The 19,259-nt window shown below is 53.9% G+C and overlaps 2 protein-coding genes across 8 annotated transcripts in view; one reads left to right on the top strand and one right to left on the bottom strand.

Moving 5' to 3' along the window:
* Window positions 1-1,769: 1,769 nt before the first annotated feature.
* LRRC51 (leucine rich repeat containing 51) lies at window positions 1,770-16,199 on the bottom strand. Of its 2 annotated transcripts, none has more exons than XM_038414059.2 (5): window positions 16,072-16,199; window positions 8,043-8,140; window positions 5,929-6,134; window positions 3,547-3,695; window positions 1,770-2,038 (listed from the first exon to the last, which is right to left on the bottom strand). In XM_038414059.2, exons 2-5 carry the CDS (start codon window positions 8,125-8,127, stop codon window positions 1,897-1,899), a joined length of 582 nt encoding a protein of 193 aa, XP_038269987.1. In that variant the 5' UTR covers window positions 8,128-8,140; window positions 16,072-16,199; the 3' UTR covers window positions 1,770-1,896. The 2 variants fall into 2 exon arrangements, with proteins under 2 accessions (XP_038269987.1, XP_038269999.1); XM_038414071.2 differs by having other exon boundaries at window positions 16,021-16,166.
* Window positions 16,200-16,348: 149 nt separating this feature from the next.
* NUMA1 (nuclear mitotic apparatus protein 1) overlaps window positions 16,349-19,259 on the top strand; it is a 66,180-nt gene continuing 63,269 nt past the window's right edge. For 2 of the 6 annotated variants that reach the window (XM_038390430.2, XM_038390405.2), the window contains exon 1: window positions 16,351-16,472. The gene's annotated coding sequence lies outside the window, so the exon portion shown is untranslated. Of the gene's footprint in view, window positions 16,473-19,259 lie in introns of all 6 variants that reach the window. The other 4 variants (XM_038390378.2, XM_043503989.1, XM_038390386.2 and 1 more) reach the window with 4 other exon arrangements.

Here is a 19,259-nt window from a genome sequence, read left to right as displayed (position 1 = left end):
TTTTCCTCAGTCTGAGGAGATGCTGTCTTCAGCAAGGCACAGCTGCTGGGCTGCGTGTCCCTGCAGGTGGGAGAACCTTCAGGGGTAGAGAAGCAGGTTGTATGCCACTTTGCCCCAAGGCAGAGGGGAGCCAGGCAGGTGCTGTGCTACACCCCTCCCTTGCATGGCCAGTGGCTCCTTGGGCATGGTTAGAAGCTGGTGTCACTTAGAGCAGCCCTGAGGTTGCTCTCAACTATGCCAGACCCAGTGTAGAACTAGCCACAACTGGAACTCTAGCTCCCTCCCCCCCACTGTACTTCCCGGAGAAGGGAGCTCCTAGGTCCGATCGATAGCACCATAGTATCTATCCCTATTGGGGTCTCAACGAAGCCTCTCTAGTCACTGAAGTGGCCCTGGGGAAGCAGTAGGGGCAATGAATGGCTGGAGGTGGGAGAAGATGTGTCTGGGTGGGGAATGGGTCTGACAGCACGGAACCATTGCTAGCCCCAGGCCCTCACCTAGCCCACTGGGCATGCACCGTTAATGGTCAGGGATCAGATTGCCGCTCTACCCTAGCAGCACCCATGCCTGGGCTGACTCAAACAAGCTTTGCCTCTTATCAGTCGAGCTTCTGATTTGCCTCTGGAAAGACAAAGGGCGAGGTGACAATATCCTGTTGGAGGGAGGGAAGAAAGGGGCTGGAGCAGTTGTGCTAGAAGCCTCTTGGGGAAGTGATGACAGTGGCAGGCAGGGACTTGCATGGTGATGACGAGACTAGCCCAGGACCCTGTGGCACAAGGTAAACCTGGCTGGCTAAGCTGGGAATGACTAAAGCCCAGGGGGCAGGGCAGAATAGCCCCGGAAGCTGCAGGCCTCATGACTGATGGGAGCCCATGATCAATCAAATGGTCATGGGGGACAGTCACTTACCAGCTTTCTTCCCACAAAGGAGTCAGGGGCCTTCAGGCTCATCCCACCCCTACCTGAACGACCGGCTCCTCTGCTTGTTAGTAAGGAGACCGAGCGTTTGGAGGTGGGCTGAGCACGTGAGGAAGTCAGTGCTCGCAGGAGTGACTGGGCTCACACTGCAGAGCCTGCCTGCTGGGGCCAAGGGAGGCAGGTTGCTTGGAAGATGGACAGTCCTGTTGTATGTAGCACTTTGAGCTGTTTGCCTCCCCAGGTAGGGGCCCCTCTCTTTGCCCCTGGGATCTAACTGGGGGCTCTACTGGGATGGTTCTGTGACCTTGCTCCTGCCATGCTGGCTTTGGGTTTGTTGTGCTGGGCACAGGGGGTTGCACTTTACAGTCCAGCCAAAAAGAAACCCCGTGAGCAAGCCAAGGGCCCGAGCCTCCAGGAGTGGCGCTGCCCCATCCTCAGCTGAGAAGGAAGCAGCCAGCGTGGGGTCACTAGCACCTCCTGACCACAGATGGACTCTCGCTGGCAGCCTCAGCAGGAGCTGGCTGGGCGGGGAGGGGGCTGGAACATCTTAAAGGAGCCCAGCGTGGCAAGACCAGCTCATTCACTGCTGGGGGCACAACCGGGTTTTGGTGTCAGACGCCTCCTGGAGGCCCAGGGCCCCATTTCTTCCCCACCAGCTGCCTGCCGATCGCTGGAGAGGAGGAGGGCCATTTCTCAGCCTCTCAGGAGAAGCTGGTGGAGCGAGCTGAGCACAAACCCTCTGTGCCAACAATGGCAGGTGTGTACCCGGCCCACTGCCACGGCAGCCCTCCCTGTCCGTTTCCAGTGATGACCGAGCCCCACCCCTCGTAGCGATTCATCATCCTACCCCACAGAGCTCTGAGCCTTTATTCCTAAGCGAACACACGGGCTTTACGCCCCCCCCCCCAGGCCAGGGTGCTGGGCCCCGTTGAATGGTGCAGCTGCTGCTTCATCCCCTGCCTCAAAGGCCCCATCCCCTCAGTAGTCGTCCCGCCTTTTCTTGACCTTCTTGGGTTTGACGTTCATGCGTCTCCAGATGGTGGCGGTGGAGCGGTCCTGCTTCGTCACGCCACTGAAATCGAAGGACTTCAGCTGGGGCAGCACGGACAGCACATAACTCCTGCGGGAGAGCGGCCAGTCAGGCCCGGAACGGCGTGGGCTATCAGGCCAGGGCCACTCCCTGTCCTCTGGCCTCCCCACCCCAATGCCCGGGGGCAGGGGTTGCTTCTCCTCCCTGCCCCCCAGCTCACGCTGTACCCCCCAGCTTGGGCCTAGAGAAGCCCTTGGTAGTAGATCGAGGCATTGCTTCCTCTCCCAAGGGGGGCAGAGCTAGCTGCTGCAATCAGTGCTGCCCAGGAGCCTCTGGTCTGCCTCCTTGCAGTCTCTCTCCTAGGGCCAGACACAGCACATTGTGTCTGATCGGGGTGCCTTTGGGATCACGTTGGCACTAGGCCCCGCCACAGCTGGGCACTGGAGCAGAGCAGATTGTATAAAATCAAGGGCAAGAGCAGCCACACGCTTCCCGTGGGCTTCTCCCTGGCTGGTTGGATCTTGGCACTGATGCTGTAAGAGACTAGACCTGAAGAACAAATACAGCTCGGCAGCACCTCCGTTACCTGCTGCCGCTGCTTCGTGCTCTCAGACCCTGCTGCCTGACTGAGTCGCATGTGTCCCAAAAGGGAGCAGGGTTAAGGAACAGCTGGGCAAGCCCGGATGGTAGAGGCATCACTAAATTTAAAATCCAATTGGCCGGCCTGCTCCGTCATGTGTCTCGGAGCGATGGCAAGTGACTCTCCGAGTGCCAGTCCAGAACCATTGCTTGGGGCCTACACAATTCCAGCATGAGTGAGGAGACCGGGCAGGGACTCAGGAGATCTGGGTTCTCTGCCACTGCCCTGCTGGTGACCTTGGGTGAGGTCTGGGGACTGACTCTCACTATATGAACATGCGGTACCCAGCACAATGGGACCCTGGTCCTGATGAGGGTCTCTGACCCTGGCTGTCCTCCGGCACTGATGAGAGGATCTGTAGACTCATATGCATGGGGCAGGCTGGCTCGTGAGCAGGGGTTGATGAGAGCCGGACCCAGCCTTTTAAAAGTTTTCCCTTGGCATGGCCTGGTTTGTGTATCCCAGGAGTCTTGCTGCAGCGCGGGGAGGGGGGGGGCCTTGGGCAGGGCACGGCGCAGAGGCCAGGACAGAATAAGCCATGTGGGTTGGCGTCAATGCAACGACAGCTAGAGAGGGTTGCATGTGGGTCCTCTCCCTTATTCCCCTGAGCCTGCTGACGCTCTAGAGTTTGACACCCTGCAGGTACCACTTTGCCCTCTGGGGCCTTCCCACTGAGGATCTTAAAGCACTTCACCCTTCCATCCTCCCTGCGAGAAAGAAATGATCATTATCCCCAAAGGGAAACTGAGGCACGGTGTCAGGGCAAGTCAGACCCAGCTCCCATCAAAGGCTTTGGGAGCCTGTTGACTCCAGTGGAGGTGGAGGAGGCCCTAAGCGAGCTCTCTGGGCGCCCTGGCAGAAGAAGGCAGAGAGCTGTTCCCCAGTGCTAGGCTCTCCTCTCCCCCCACCGTCCCTCCCTCTCCCCAAAGTCTTAGCTGGCTGAGCCCCTTGGCCCTACCTGTAGCCTTTCTCCTCCTCGATGGGGTTTCCGTGCAGGGTCAATGTGCGCAGGCACGGCAGGATGGCCAGCTTGTCCACCTCACTGAGGCTCTGGATGCTGTTCCCGTGCAGGTTGAGGGCCCGGAGATGGGGATATGTAGTCAGGACCTGCAACCACAAAACCCCCAGCCCCAGTGAGGGAGGGAGCAGAGAGCCTGGAAGCAAAGCAAGCCTCTCCCAGGGTAACAGCTGGGCCATGAGACACCCCCCTATCAAAAGCAGCCCCAGCCAGGCTTTGACTTTCCCTAGCCTCTTTCATCCCAGGATTTCATAGTGCTTCACGAGCATGGAGCAGGAACCTTCTCACAAACAAATTAGGGAAATACAACCTAGATGCAGCTACTGTAAGGTGGGTGCATAACTGGTTGGAAAACATTCCCAGAAAGTAAAAAGAAAAGGACTTGTGGCACTTTAGAGACTAACAAATTTATTTGAGCATAAGCTTATGCTCAAATAAATTTGTTAGTCTCTAAGGTGCCACAATTCCTCCTTTTCTTTTTGCGAATACAGACTAACACGGTTGCTATTCTGAAACCTCCCAGAGAGTGGTTATTAATGGTTCCCAATCAAGCTGCAAGGGCATAACGAGTGGGGTCCTGCAGGGATTGGTTCTGGGTCCCGTTCTGTTCAATATCTTCATGAAAGATTTAGATAATAGCATAGAGAGGACGCTGATAAAGTTTGCAGGTGATATCAAGCTGGGAGGGGTTGCAAGTGCTTTGGAGGACAGGATTAAAATTCAAAACGATCTGGACAAACTGGAGAAATGATCTGATGTAAATAGGATGAAATTCAATAAGGACAAATGCAAAGTACTCCATTTAGGAAGGACCCATCAGTTGCACATATACAAAACGGGAAATGACTGCCTAGGAAGGAGCACTGCGGAAAGGGATCTGGGGGTCATAGTGGATCACAAGCTAAATATGAGTCAGCAGTGTAACGCTGTTGCAAATAAAAAGCAAACATCATTCTGGAACATATTAGCAGGAGCGTTGAAAGCAAGACACGAGAAGTAATTCTTCCGCTTTACTCTGCACTGAATAGGCCTCAACTGGAGTATTGTGTCCAGTTCTGGGCGCCACATTTCAGGAAGGATATGGATGAATTTGAGAAAGTCCAGAGAAGAGCAACAAAATGATTCAAGGTCTTGAAAACATGACCTATGAGGGAAGATTGAAAAAATTGGGTTTGTTTAGTCTGGAAAAGAGACGACTGAGAGGGGACATGATAACAGTTTTCAAGTACATAAAAGGTTGTTACAAGGAGGAGGGAGAAAAATTGTAGTTCTTAACCTTTGAGGCTAGGACAAGAAGCAATTGGCTTAAATTGCAGCAAGGGCGGTTTAGGTTGGACATTAGAAAAACTTCCTAACTGTCAGGGTGGTTAAGCATTGGAATAAATTGCCTCGGGAGTTTGTAGAATCTCTGTCATTGGAGATTTTTAAGAGCAGGTTGGACAAACACCTGTCAGGGATGGTCTAGATAATACTTAGTCCTGCCATAAATGCCAGGGACTGGACTAGATGACCTCTGCAGTCCTACGATTCTGTGATTCTATAAGTGGGGCAGGACCACTGTCCCAGCTCTGCGGAGTGGGAAATTGAGAAACAGGAAAGAGCCGGGACTCACCCAAGGCTCCACTGGGACCCAACTGGGAAAAGCAGCCTGATTTTGCCCAGAGCTTAGGGGACACACAATAGGGCTGTGATTTACAAAAGAGCTCACTGTTGGCCTGTCAGCTCCCCTTGAACTCCGGGGGGCTTTTATAATGGCAGCAGAGTTAGGCCAACACTGAGCCCTTCCGAGACCCCCGCAGCTCCGACTGGCGGGGATCCCCTGAATCGCCTGAGTTCCCTAAAGGTGACCGGGGCATCACCCCACTCCCCACAGCAATCCTGCTCTGCCAGCTGTTCCCCTCTGCCACCGGGCTGCACTAGTGCAAGGGCAGGGGGCAGACTGGTCCTGATGGTGAGCAGCACTCAGGCTCTAATCAAAGCCTGGTGAGTCAGGGCTGCAGAGCGGTAACACCGGCATGGACCAAGCACCTGGCGCCACTGCAAGGGGCTACCTGGGAGCATTTGCTCTTACATCCCATGTACAGCTGCAGTGTGTAATCCAGCTGTACTAACGCAGCTGTGGCGCTGCTTTAATCACACACCTCAAAGCGGGTGGAGGGGTATCACCACTATTTTACAGGTGGGGAAACCGAGGCACATAGAGGGGCAGGAATTTGCCCGAGACCTCAGGGGGAGTCGGTGTCAGAAGCAGGGTTAGGAGCCTGCCCTGTTGAGGGCTAACCCCCTGAGCCACCATCCCACAGTGCTCCCGTTCAGCCGTACCGGGTCGACAGTAGGCAAGTCGTTGAAGGAGAGGTCGACCCAGGAGAGCTCGTCGGGGTGCTCCAGCAGCTGCTCCATGGTGGAGGCAAAGTCGGTCAGCTCATTGATGGTGTTGTTATTCAGACGCACCGCCTGGGTCAGCAACTTCCCCCCAGCCGAGCGCTTGATCACCTTGAGGCCAGCCCGGGGCTCCTCTGTCAGCAGGTCTAGTGGGGAGAGTAGGGAAGGGGGTTAGAGCAGCCTAGGGAAAGAGTCTGACCTGCTGCTGATTTGGTTGGTGGCAGAGTACTGCAGCAGTGCCTGCTGGGCAGAGACGGACCCGGTCTATCTTGGTTCTGATGCGGCTCCCATCACCGTAGTATCTGGGCACCTCCCTGCACTCTGGTTAACCTACCCCGCAGCTGTGCTGGGGTTCCCGCAGAAGCAGACAGGGAGGGGGCAGCCGGTTCCCCGCGCTCATTGCCGGTGCCGGCACAGCCTGGTTCTCTACAGCAACAGTTTCTAGCCCTTGCTCCAGGCTCATCTGCGGCGTGTTTTAGGGACCTATGTTGCTAGTTGCTCCGAAGCTGGTGGAAATCTGGTCCTGTGACTAAGGCAATGGGCTGAGGGACAGCAGATCCAGCTTCCACTTCTGGCTCTGCCACCAGCTTCCTGGGTGACCACAGGCAAGCCACTCCCTCTCCCTGGCCATGGGGGACAGGTCATGGTATGCCCTTCCTTCCCCCTGTGTCTGTCCTGTCTTGGGAGATTGCAGGCTCTTCAGGGCAAGGGCTATGGGTCCGTGCCACACCTTGGACAGCAGGGTTGGGAGGCTGGCTGGGGGGACTACCAGAGTTTTGCTAAGGAGGGGCCCAGGTTACCTGCCTGGTCACCCCAAATCAAAGTGGTGTTGCAACCTGGTGTACAGGGTCACCATGCCACTCCAGGCTGGCCCAGCCAGCCTGTGTCATAGAATCATAGAATCATAGAATATCAGGGTTGGAAGGGACCCCAGAAGGTCATCTAGTCCAACCCCCTGCTCAAAGCAGGACCAAGTCCCAGTTAAATCATCCCAGCCAGGGCTTTGTCAAGCCTGACCTTAAAAACCTCTAAGGAAGGAGATTCTACCACCTCCCTAGGTAACGCATTCCAGTGTTTCACCACCCTCTTAGTGAAAAAGTTTTTCCTAATATCCAATCTAAACCTCCCCCATTGCAACTTGAGACCATTACTCCTCGTTCTGTCATGGCAGCAGGGAGGGACTTTGCCGTGATGCCACCCAGATCTGGCCAAGGAGGAGGGCTGGCCCCCTGTTCCCTCCCCACTGCCCCATTGCACCCCTGAAAACAACGTCGCTTGACATTGTCCCTGCTGAGAATGCAGCAGAAGGGCTGCCAGCCAGCTAGGAGACCTGTGCGGCAGGGCAAATCCCGTCAGTAACAGGACTGCTCTGGGAGAGTGCTCCCGGGATCTGACTCTCTTCCCTGGCCGGGTCTGTGAAGTCCCCGGCGGTGGGACGGCAGGGAGCCAGCGGACTAAGACTGAACCAGCTGCTAGCTAACGGCACCTTCATCATGCATAACTCAAAGCAGTCCAGGCTGGCCCAGTGACACGCCTTTTGCAGGGGAACCCCGACACTGGGGACAGAGGCCCTAAGCACGGCTGTGCGCTTTGCTTGCTCTGGCTGAATCCCATCACACAACAGAGGTGGTGGCAGCATTAAAACGTGTAGTTGGCTTATTTCCCACTTTGCTCTCCGGCCTTTTCTGGTCACTCCCGGTGCCTTGTACTGTAGCTCGGGAAGCAGTGTTGAAGGGTTAGAGCAGGAAGCGGGAAGCGGGACTCCCAGTTCTATTTCCAGCTCTGGAAGGGGGGGTGTGCTCTGCTGGTGGGAGAGAGGGACTGGGAGGCAAGATGCCTGGATTCTCCTCTCACCTCTGCCACTGACTCCTCTCGTGAGCCTGAGCAAGTCACTGAGTTTCCCCAGTGGAAGACTGGTCCTTACATGAAAAGGCCTCTCTGCTGGGATGGACAGTTAAGGAGCCAATGAGCGACAGCTGCGGTCTGCCCCCACTGCCCCGCCCCGCCCCACTGACAAGTCTATTCTAGTTTGCTCTGCAGAGTAAGAACTGCACCTTGGATGAAGCTGATGCCTCGGAAGGAGTAGTCCAGAGGAGGTGCCCGCAGTGAGATCTTACAGCAATCCCATCGCATACTCATCTTTCAGGCCACACTAGGAAAAACCACAGGAGAGGGGTTTTAAAAAAGAAACCAGAACAGCCCTTAAGGCGTCACAGCCACAGCCAGGCCACAGCTCACAGCAGGACTAGAACTCAGCTCCTTTTGAGTCCAAAGCAGCCCCTTCCACTTGAACTAGCAGAGCCTCTTCCTTAGTAATGAGCAGTACAGAGTTTAGGACATATAGCTGAGTAGTCCTAATTCCATCCAGTAGAGGGCAGTGGTGCACAGACACACTAGCTGGCTCACAACGATATTTTGTGCTGCTGAGATGGAGCACAAATCCAAGGATATTTTTGGCTTCAAACCCCCAGCATCATGGCATTCCCCCCTTAAGCAACCAGATGAGTATGAACAAGGCTGCACCTGTAGCACCGCAAGCTAACAATGTGACAACAGCATCAGATGGCACCATTCAACTGAGAGGACCCCAGCAGCTTTCACATCCGTGCCTCTGAAGTGCAGCCGCCTCTGGGGTGGAACTGGCAGCTGTTTAACAGCACAAGGCACATGACGGGTTAGGGTAAGTGTGACGTTATTGACATAATCTGGGACCGTATAGATCATCGTTGCAACCAAGGTCCTGTAGTGGCACCAAATCTTAAATAAAGAGGGTCAAATGAGGTGTCTCAGACAAGGTTATGGTTTTCTGATTATGCTGTCTATATGTGTGCATCATTTTTGTAGTTGAAGTTATGAATATTGACTCTATACTGTCGGTATTTCAAACTTATGCTATGCTTCTGGGTGACACCCCAGACAAGTTGGGGTGTCAGCTCTGCCTAGCCTGCTTGATGGCCCATTAAGGACCATCAGTGATACAACTGACCCATTGAGAGGAGGCAGACACGCCTTGTGACTCAGCAAGACATGCAGGGACATGCTTGTGGACAGAACTCTGAGGTGTTTCCAGGCCATGTGATGGACAGCTTGTCCTTGGGCCAAAGAAAGCAGAGACCACAAGGCAAAAGAATATAAAAAGCTGCTACAGCTCCTCCATCTGGTCTTCAGTCCTGCTTCTTACCTCTAGAGGGTCTTTGCTACACTGAAGCTTTGAATGAAGGACTGAATGACCCATCCCAGCTGTGGATGTTCTCCAGAGACTTGATTTGAACCTGCAGTTTATTCCATCATTGCTACAAGCCTGAACCAAGCACTTTGCCATTACTGTATGTTACTGATTACATTTAACCAATTCTAGCTCTCATCTATATCTTTTCCTTTTATGAATAAACCTTTAGATTTTAGATTCTAAAGGATTGGCAACAGCGTGATTTGTGGGTAAAATCTGATTTGTATATTGACCTAAGTCTGGGGCTTGATCCTTTAGGATCGAGAGAACCTTTTTTCTTTTACTGGGGTATTGGTTTTCGTAACTATTTATCCCCATAACGAGTGGCACTGGTGGAGATACTGGGAAACTGGAGTGTCTAAGGGAATTGCTTGTGTGACTTGTGGTTAGCCAGTGGGGTGAGACCAAAGTCTGCTCTGTTTGGCTGGTTTGGTTTGCCTTAGAGGTGGAAAAACCCCAGCCTTGGGCAAAAAGAAAAGAAGGGCTTGTGGCACCTTAGAGACTAACAAATTTCCGATGAAATGAGCTGTAGCTCATGAAAGCTTATGCTCAAATAAATTTGTTAGTCTCTAAGGTGCCACAAGTCCTCCTTTTCTTTTTGTGGATACAGACTAACACGGCTGCTACTCTGAAGCCTTGGGCAGTATCTGCCCTGCTTTAAGCAATTTGTCCTGAATTGGCACTCTCAGTTGGGTCCCGCCAGAACCAGCATCGTTACAGTAGGAACAAGAATACCACATCCAATCAAAAGGGCAGGAGAGCTGAGGCTGGCAACATTTAACTTCATGTTTAATTTTGTGGAATGCAGGTCTCTGAATTCACTATGGATGGACACAGCTAGCTGGTTCCTGGCCCAGGACGTACAGGCCTGCCCCTCGGAGCCAATGAGCTCAGCCCAGAATCCCCATTTAACAATAAAGTTTTGTTCCCAGTTCTGCTACTCTCTCCTTGTGCAACCCAGGGCAAATTTCCTAATTCCTCTGTGCTGTTTGGAAGTGCTAAGTGGAAATGCATGGCTGCCTTTGCCCTGGCACTCTGATTTCACAGATATTGTTTTATGTTCTAATAGCTGATTTTCTCATAGTGCTTTTCAGTCCCCAAGCACTTGACAAACTAACAACACGTCCAAAGGGCTCAAAGCTGTTTAAAATATTCATTCATTGAGCTTTCCAAGTGTTATGTTAGGAAGTCAGTGCCTCCATTTTACAGGTGGGGAAACTGAGGCACTTAGGGGGTTAGAGATTTGCCCAAAGTCACACAGCGAGCCAGAGAGCAAGCCAGATATAAATGGTGGTCTCCTGACTGCAGCTCCCCTGCATTCAACAAGGGCCCCTCCATTTTTCTATGAGGCGATCACTCTGCCTTTGAAATACAGCCACCTGGCATACAGCACAAGAAGTGATGGTGTTAAAGGGGATGCTTTAAAAACGTTTACTCCACAAACAGCACCACTGGACTGGTAACGTCCTGCGTGCAGTGAGGCTCCTTCTGAAAGACACAGTGAGCTGGTCCCTGACACTGGAGCCAGATCTCTTTAATACAGATCTCTCTGGGTGAGTAAATGGCTTCGTGCCGGGGGTGCTCACACACTTTTCAAGGCTGTGAAAACAACAACCACAGTACAAAGGACAGTGCCACAGAGTGTGGGGCTGCACAGGTCTCAGGGAGGACAGAATGCGGTTTGGCAATTGGGACATGGATGCCAATTCTGCCTTTTGCCGGGGGCCATTTGTACACAGTCCACTTTCTGGCTACAAAGAAAAGGAAGGGGAAGACGCTTAAGGAAATTGAGGCTCAGGTGATCTTTAGCGGGATCCTTCCTGTTCCTAGAGAAGGGCAACAAAGGTCTGACAAGATTATGACTGTCAACAGATGGCTTAGGCAGTGGTGCTATAAGGAGGGCTTTGGGATGTATGGCCACTGGGAGGCATTCACGGACAGAGGTCAGATCTCTCGGGATGGACTTCATCTCAGTAGGGAAGGAAATAGACTTCTAGGATCGAGGCTGGCACAACTGATAAAGAGAGCTTTAAACTAGGAATTGGGGGGAGATGGATGGGAGATGTCCAGAAAATCTCCACGCCAGATTTTAGCATTGAGAGGGAAGAAGATGAAGTAAGAATGGATACAGCCGTGGGTAGGAGAATGTATATAAGGAGCGAGGGCGGTGTGGATACTAGTCTAATAGGTTATACTGGCTGTAGAATGACTGTGCCTAATAGGGTACAAAATGTGAGCGAGGCCAAACAGCAAAAATTAAGATGTTTGTACACCAATGCGAGGAGTCTAGGTAACAAAATGGAGGAACTAGAGCTACTGGTGCAGGAAGTGAAACCAGATATTATAGGGATAACAGAAACATGGTGGAATAGTAGTCATGACTGGACTACAGGTATTGAAGGGTATGTGCTCTTTAGGAAAGACAGAAACAAAGGTAAAGGGGGTGGAGTAGCATTGTATATCAATGATGAGTTAGAATGTAAAGAAATAAGAAGCGATGCAATGGATAAGACAGAGTCCGTCTGGGCAAAAATTACATTGGGGAAGAAAACTAGTAAAGCCTCTCCTACGATAGTGCTTGCGGTGTGCTATAGACCTCCGGGATCTAATTTGGATATGGATAGAGCCCTTTTTAATGTCTTTAATCAAGTAAATACTAATGGAAACTGCGTGATCATGGGAGACTTTAACTTCCCAGATATAGACTGGAGGACCAGTGCTAGTAATAATAATAGGGCTCAGATTTTCCTAGATGCGATAGCTGATAGATTCCTTCATCAAGTAGTTGCTGAACCGACTAGAGGGGATGTCATTTTAGATTTAATTTTGGTGAGTAGCGAGGACCTCATAGAAGAAATGGTTGTAGGGGACAATCTTGGCTCAAGTGATCATGAGCTAATTCAGTTCAAACTAAATGGAAGGATTAACAAAAATAAATCTGCAACTAGGGTTTTTGATTTCAAAAGGGCTGACTTTCAAAATTTAAGGAAATTAGTTAGGGAAGTGGATTGGACTGAAGAACTTATGGATCTAAAGGTAGAGGAGGCCTGGGATTACTTTAAATCAAAACTGCAGAAGCTATCGGAAGCCTGTATCCCAAGAAAGGGGAAAAAATTCATAGGAAGGAGTTGTAGACCAAGCTGGATGAGCAAGCATCTTAGAGAGGTGATTATGAAGAAGCAGAAAGCATACAGGGAGTGGAAGATGGGAGGGATCAGCAAGGAAAGCTACCTAATTGAGGTCAGAAGATGTAGGGATAAAGTGAGAGAGGCTAAAAGTCGAGTAGAGTTGGACCTTGCAAAGGGAATTAAAACCAATAGTAAAAGGTTCTATAGCCATATAAATAAGAAGAAAACTAAGAAAGAAGAAGTGGGGCCGCTTAACACTGAGGATGGAGTGGAGGTTAGAGATAATCTAGGCATGGCCCAATATCTAAACAAATACTTTGCCTCAGTCTTTAATAAGGCTAAAGAGGATCTTGGGGATAATGGTAGCATGACAAATGGGAAGGAGGATATAGAGGTAGATATTACCATATCAGAGGTAGAAGCGAAACTGAAACAGCTTAATGGGACTAAATCGGGGGGCCCAGATAATCTTCATCCAAGAATATTAAAGGAATTGGCACCTGAAATTGCAAGCCCATTAGCAAGAATTTTTAATGAATCTGTAAACTCAGGAATAGTACCGAATGATTGGAGAATTGCTAATATAGTTCCTATTTTTAAGAAAGGAAAAAAAAGTGATCCGGGTAACTACAGGCCAGTTAGTTTGACATCTGTAGTATGCAAGGTCCTGGAAAAAATTTTGAAGGAGAAATTAGTTAAGGACATTGAAGTCAATGGTAAATGGGACAAAATACAACATGGTTTTACAAAAGGTAGATCGTGCCAAACCAACCTAATCTCCTTTTTTGAAAAAGTAACAGATTTTTTAGATAAAGGAAATGCAGTGGAACTAATTTACCTAGATTTCAGTAAGGCATTTGATACCGTGCCACATGGGGAATTATTCGTTAAATTGGAGAAGATGGGGATCAATATGAACATCAGAAGGTGGATAAGGAATTGGTTAAAGGGGAGACTGCAACGGGTCCTACTGAAAGGCGAACTGTCAGGTTGGAGGGAGGTTACCAGTGGAGTTCCTCAGGGATCGGTTTTGGGACCAATCTTTTTGGTTACTGACCTTGGCACAAAAAGTGGGAGTGTGCTAATAAAGTTTGCAGATGATACAAAGCTGGGAGATATTGCCAATTCGGAGAAGGATCGGGATATTATACAGGAGGATCTGGATGACCTTGTAAACTGGAGTAATAGTAATAGGATGAAATTTAATAGTGAGAAGTGTAAGGTTATGCATTTAGGGATTAATAACAAGAATTTTAGTTATAAGTTGGGGACGCATCAATTAGAAGTAACGGAAGAGGAGAAGGACCTTGGAGTATTGGTTGATCATAGGATGACTATGAGCTGCCAATGTGATATGGCTGTGAAAAAAGCTAATGCGGTTTTGGGATGCATCAGGAGAGGCATTTCCAGTAGGGATAAGGAGGTTTTAGTACCGTTATACAAGGCACTGGTGAGACCTCACCTAGAATACTGTGTGCAGTTCTGGTCTCCCATGTTTAAAAAGGATGAATTCAAACTGGAGCAGGTACAGAGAAGGGCTACTAGGATGATCCGAGGAATGGAAAACTTGTCTTATGAAAGGAGACTTAAGGAGCTGGGCTTGTTTAGCCTAACTAAAAGAAGGTTGAGGGGAGATATGATTGCTCTCTATAAATATATCAGAGGGATAAATATAGGAGAGGGAGAGGAATTATTTCAGCTCAGCACCAATGTGGACACAAGAACAAATGGGTATAAACTGGCCACCAGGAAGTTTAGACTTGAAATCAGACGAAGGTTTTTAACCATCAGGGGAGTGAAGTTTTGGAATAACCTTCCAAGGGAAGCAGTGGGGGCAAAAGATCTATCTGGTTTTAAGATTCTACTCGATAAGTTTATGGAGGAGATGGTATGATGGGATAATGGGATTTTGGTAAGTAATTGATCTTTAAATATTCAGGGTAAATAGGCCAAATCCCCTGAGATGGGATATTAGATGGATGGGATCTGAGTTACTATAGAAAACTCTTTCCTGGGTATCTGGCTGGTGAATCTTGCCCATGTGCTCAGGGTTTGGCTGATTGCCATGTTTGGGGTCGGGAGGGAGTTTTCCTCCAGGGCAGAGTGGAGAGGCCCTGGAGGTTTTTTTGCCTTCCTTTGTAGCATGGGGCATGGTTGACTGGAGGGAGGCTTCTCTGCTCCCTCGAAGTTTTGAACCATGATTTGAGGACTTCAATAGCTCAGACATGGGTGAGGTTTTTCATAGGAGTGGGTGGGTGAGATTCTGTGGCCTGCGCTGTGCAGGAGGTCGGACTAGATGATCAGAGTGGTCCCTTCTGACCTTAGTATCTATGAATCTAAAAGGAGGACTTGTGGCACCTTAGAGACTAACAAATTTATTTGAGCATAAGCTTTCGTGAGCTACAGCTCACTTCATCGGCTGCTACTCTGATTTCTGGCTACAAGCACTTTAAGGCACCCAGATACCAGGGTGATGAGAGCCATATAAGAACCTGGGATAGGTAACTAGAACCTGTTTTTCTTGGGAGCAGGGGGAGCTGCCTCAGTTTCCACTGAGCCATCCCGGGAATGGAACCATCGCTTTAAGCGCACTTCACCGAAAGTGAGGCCCAGGGAACTGGGCGCCCACTGCAGCAGCACACCCTGGCTGCTGCCTGCCCAAATCTACACACCAAATTCACAGAGCTACACACTCAGTTCAGAGCTACACACTCGGTCACATCACACGTTTACATTTACAGCACCGTATTTTCACACTCGGCATGCCCTTGCAGAATTACCACGCCCACTGCTCGGCTTTTCGTGTACGTTGTGCTCTTGCATAGCTTTTCATACTCGTCAAGCAATTACATGGATTTTACACTCACCAGTGCCCTGCACAGATTTGCATGCCCACTAGGCCCTGGCCCTTCTTTTCACACTCAATAGCACCCTGCACAGATTTTCACGCCCACTTCCCCCAGGCATCTCTTTTCACCTTCACCAGTGCCAGGCACAGATTTGCACACCCACTAGCGCCTGGCCCCTCTTTTCACACTCAATAGCACCCTGCACAGATTTTCACGCCCACTTCCCCCAGGCATCTCTTTTTACACTCACCAGTGCCAGGCACAGATTTGCACACCCACTAGCCCCTGGCCCCTCTTTTCACACTCAATAGCACCCTGCACAGATTTTCACACCCACTTTCCCCAGGCATCTCTTTTCACCTTCACCAGTGCCAGGCACAGATTTGCACACCCACTAGCGCCTGGCCCCTCTTTTCACACTCACCAGTGCCAGGCAGATTTACACACCCACTAACCCCTGGTCCCTCTTTTCACACTCAATAGCACCCTGCACAGATTTTCACACCCACTTTCCCCAGGCATCTCTTTTCACCTTCACCAGTGCCAGGCACAGATTTGCACACCCACTAGCGCCTGGCCCCTCTTTTCACACTCACCAGTGCCAGGCAGATTTACACACCCACTAACCCCTGGTCCCTCTTTTCACACTCAATAGCACCCTGCACAGATTTTCACACCCGCTTTCCCCAGGCATCTCTTTTCACCTTCACCAGTGCCAGGCACAGATTTGCACACCCACTAGCCCCTGGTCCCTCTTTTCACACTCACCAGTGCCAGGCACAGATTTACACAGCCACTAGCCCCTGGCCCCTCTTTTCACACTCACCAGTCCTTGGCCCCTCTTTTCACACTCGGTGCAAAGATTTTTCACACTCACCATCTCTGCTCCTCTCTCTCTCCCCTCATTAGATGGAACTCTCGGGGTAGCTATGGTAACCAGAACGGCACCAAAAGCCCGACCCAGCCCCGACCCCGCAAGGCATGGCGGGAAGTGTAGTTACCGGGGAGCTAATTGGGAACTACATGTCCCACAGGGGCTCGCGGCGAGAGTTCCCCACCTGTCGCGGGATCTTCTCCCGCCCCGCCCTAGGGCTCCTGGGAGCTGTAGTTCCCCCCACGTGATGTGCGTCCGATGACGTACACGCGGCCTGCAGCCAATAGTGAGGGGGGCATGGGGGGGCGGCGCAGCTGTTTGAATCGGTGAGGGCCGCGCTGTGGCGCAGGGGTCAAGGGGGGAGTCACGGGGCACCGGCCGCCCCGCTGCTTCGAGGGAATACGGTAAAGGGGGGCCGGGGCCTGCCCTGGCGGCGGCGGCGGCGGGCGGGGCTGCCGTACTGGGGGTGCGGAGGGGACTCGCCCGGCCACGCGGTGACCGGGGGAGCTGGGGCCACAGGGGGCTGGGGGGGAGCTGGGGGGGGTGGTGAGCGGGGAGAGGGGGAGCTGGGGGGACGGTGTCCTGGGGGGAGCTGAGGAGGTGCTGGAGGAGGGGGGAGCTGAGGGGAGGGGGAAGCTGGGGGATGGTGATTAGCGGGGAGAGGAGGTGCTGAGAGGATGGTGACTTGGGGGGAGCTGGGGGGATGGTGACCAGGGGGAGGGGGAAGCTGGGGGGACGATGACGTGGGGGGAGCTGGGGGAAGGGGGGGGAGCTGGGGGGGACGGTGACTTGAGGGGTGTGGAGGGGGAAGCTGAGGGGAGGGGGAGCTGGGGGGACGGTGTCCTGGGGGGAGCTGAGGAGGTGCTGGAGGAGGGGGGGAGCTGAGGGGAGGGGGAAGCTGGGGGGACGGTGTCCTGGGGGGAGCTGAGGAGGTGCTGGAGGAGGGGGAAGCTGGGGGGACGGTGTCCTGGGGGGAGCTGAGGAGGTGCTGGAGGAGGGGGGAGCTGAGGGGAGGGGGAAGCTGGGGGGATGGTGATTAGCGGGGAGAGGAGGTGCTGAGAGGATGGTGACTTGGGGGGAGCTGGGGGGATGGTGACCAGGGGGAGGGGGGACCAGGGGGAGCTGGGGGAAGGGGGGGAGCTGGGGGGACGGTGACGTGGGGGGAGCTGGGGAGGGGGAAGCTGGGGGATGGTGACTTGGAGGAAGAGGGAGTGCTGAGGGGAGGGGGAAGCTGGGGGGACGATGACGTGGGGGGAGCTGGGGGAAGGGGGGGAGCTGGGGGGGACGGTGACTTGAGGGGTGTGGAGGGGGAAGCTGAGGGGAGGGGGAAGCTGGGGGGACGGTGTCCTGGGGGGAGCTGAGGAGGTGCTGGAGGAGGGGGGAGCTGAGGGGAGGGGGAAGCTGGGGGGGGACGGTGTCCTGGGGGGAGCTGAGGAGGTGCTGGAGGAGGGGGGAGCTGAGGGGAGGGGGAAGCTGGGGGGATGGTGATTAGCGGGGAGAGGAGGTGCTGAGAGGATGGTGACTTGGGGGGAGCTGGGGGGATGGTGACCAGGGGGAGGGGGAAGCTGGGGGGACGATGACGTGGGGGGAGCTGGGGGAAGGGGGGGAGCTGGGGGGACGGTGACGTGGGGGGAGCTGGGGGGGGAAGCTGGGGGATGGTGACTTGGAGGAAGAGGGAGTGCTGAGGGGAGGGGGAAGCTGGGGGGACGATGACGTGGGGGGAGCTGGGGGAAGGGGGGGAGCTGGGGGGACGGTGACTTGAGGGGTGTGGAGGGGGAAGCTGAGGGGAGGGGGAAGCTGGGGGGACGGTGTCCTGGGGGGAGCTGAGGAGGTGCTGGAGGAGGGGGGAGCTGAGGGGAGGGGGAAGCTGGGGGGGACGGTGTCCTGGGGGGAGCTGAGGAGGTGCTGGAGGAGGGGGGAGCTGAGGGGAGGGGGAAGCTGGGGGGATGGTGATTAGCGGGGAGAGGAGGTGCTGAGAGGATGGTGACTTGGGGGGAGCTGGGGGGATGGTGACCAGGGGGAGGGGGAAGCTGGGGGGACGATGACGTGGGGGGAGCTGGGGGAAGGGGGGGAGCTGGGGGACGGTGACGTGGGGGGAGCTGGGAGGGGGAAGCTGGGGGATGGTGACTTGGAGGAAGAGGGAGTGCTGAGGGGAGGGGGAAGCTGGGGGGACGATGACGTGGGGGGAGCTGGGGGAAGGGGGGGAGCTGGGGGGGACGGTGACTTGAGGGGTGTGGAGGGGGAAGCTGAGGGGAGGGGGAAGCTGGGGGGACGATGACGTGGGGGGTGCTGGAGGAGGGGGGAGCTGAGGGGAGGGGGAAGCTGGGGGGGACGGTGTCCTGGGGGGAGCTGAGGAGGTGCTGGAGGAGGGGGGAGCTGAGGGGAGGGGGAAGCTGGGGGGATGGTGATTAGCGGGGAGAGGAGGTGCTGAGAGGATGGTGACTTGGGGGGAGCTGGGGGGATGGTGACCAGGGGGAGGGGGAAGCTGGGGGGACGATGACGTGGGGGGAGCTGGGGAAGGGGGGGAGCTGGGGGGACGGTGACGTGGGGGGAGCTGGGGAGGGGGAAGCTGGGGATGGTGACTTGGAGGAAGAGGGAGTGCTGAGGGGAGGGGGAAGCTGGGGGGACGATGACGTGGGGGGAGCTGGGGGAAGGGGGGGAGCTGGGGGGGACGGTGACTTGAGGGGTGTGGAGGGGGAAGCTGAGGGGAGGGGGGAAGCTGGGGGGACGGTGTCCTGGGGGGAGCTGAGGAGGTGCTGGAGGAGGGGGGAGCTGAGGGGAGGGGGAAGCTGGGGGGGACGGTGTCCTGGGGGGAGCTGAGGAGGTGCTGGAGGAGGGGGGAGCTGAGGGGAGGGGGAAGCTGGGGGGATGGTGATTAGCGGGGAGAGGAGGTGCTGAGAGGATGGTGACTTGGGGGGAGCTGAGGGGAGAGGGGGAGCTGGGAGGATGGTGACCAGGAGGAGGGGGAAGCTGGGGGGGACGATGACGTGGGGGGAGCTGGGGGAAGGGGGGAGCTGGGGGGGACGGTGACTTGAGGGGTGTGGAGGGGGAAGCTGAGGGGAGGGGGAAGCTGGGGGGACGGTGTCCTGGGGGGAGCTGAGGAGGTGCTGGAGGAGGGGGAAGCTGGGGGATGGTGATTAGCGGGGAGAGGAGGTGCTGAGAGGATGGTGACTTGGGGGGAGCTGGGGGGA

This window comes from Dermochelys coriacea, chromosome 1 (assembly GCF_009764565.3).
Source record: "Dermochelys coriacea isolate rDerCor1 chromosome 1, rDerCor1.pri.v4, whole genome shotgun sequence".
Classification (NCBI taxonomy): Eukaryota; Metazoa; Chordata; order Testudines; family Dermochelyidae; genus Dermochelys; species Dermochelys coriacea.
The sequence above is the reverse complement of the archived record's forward strand: the minus strand, read 5'-3'. Positions and strand labels throughout refer to the sequence as shown.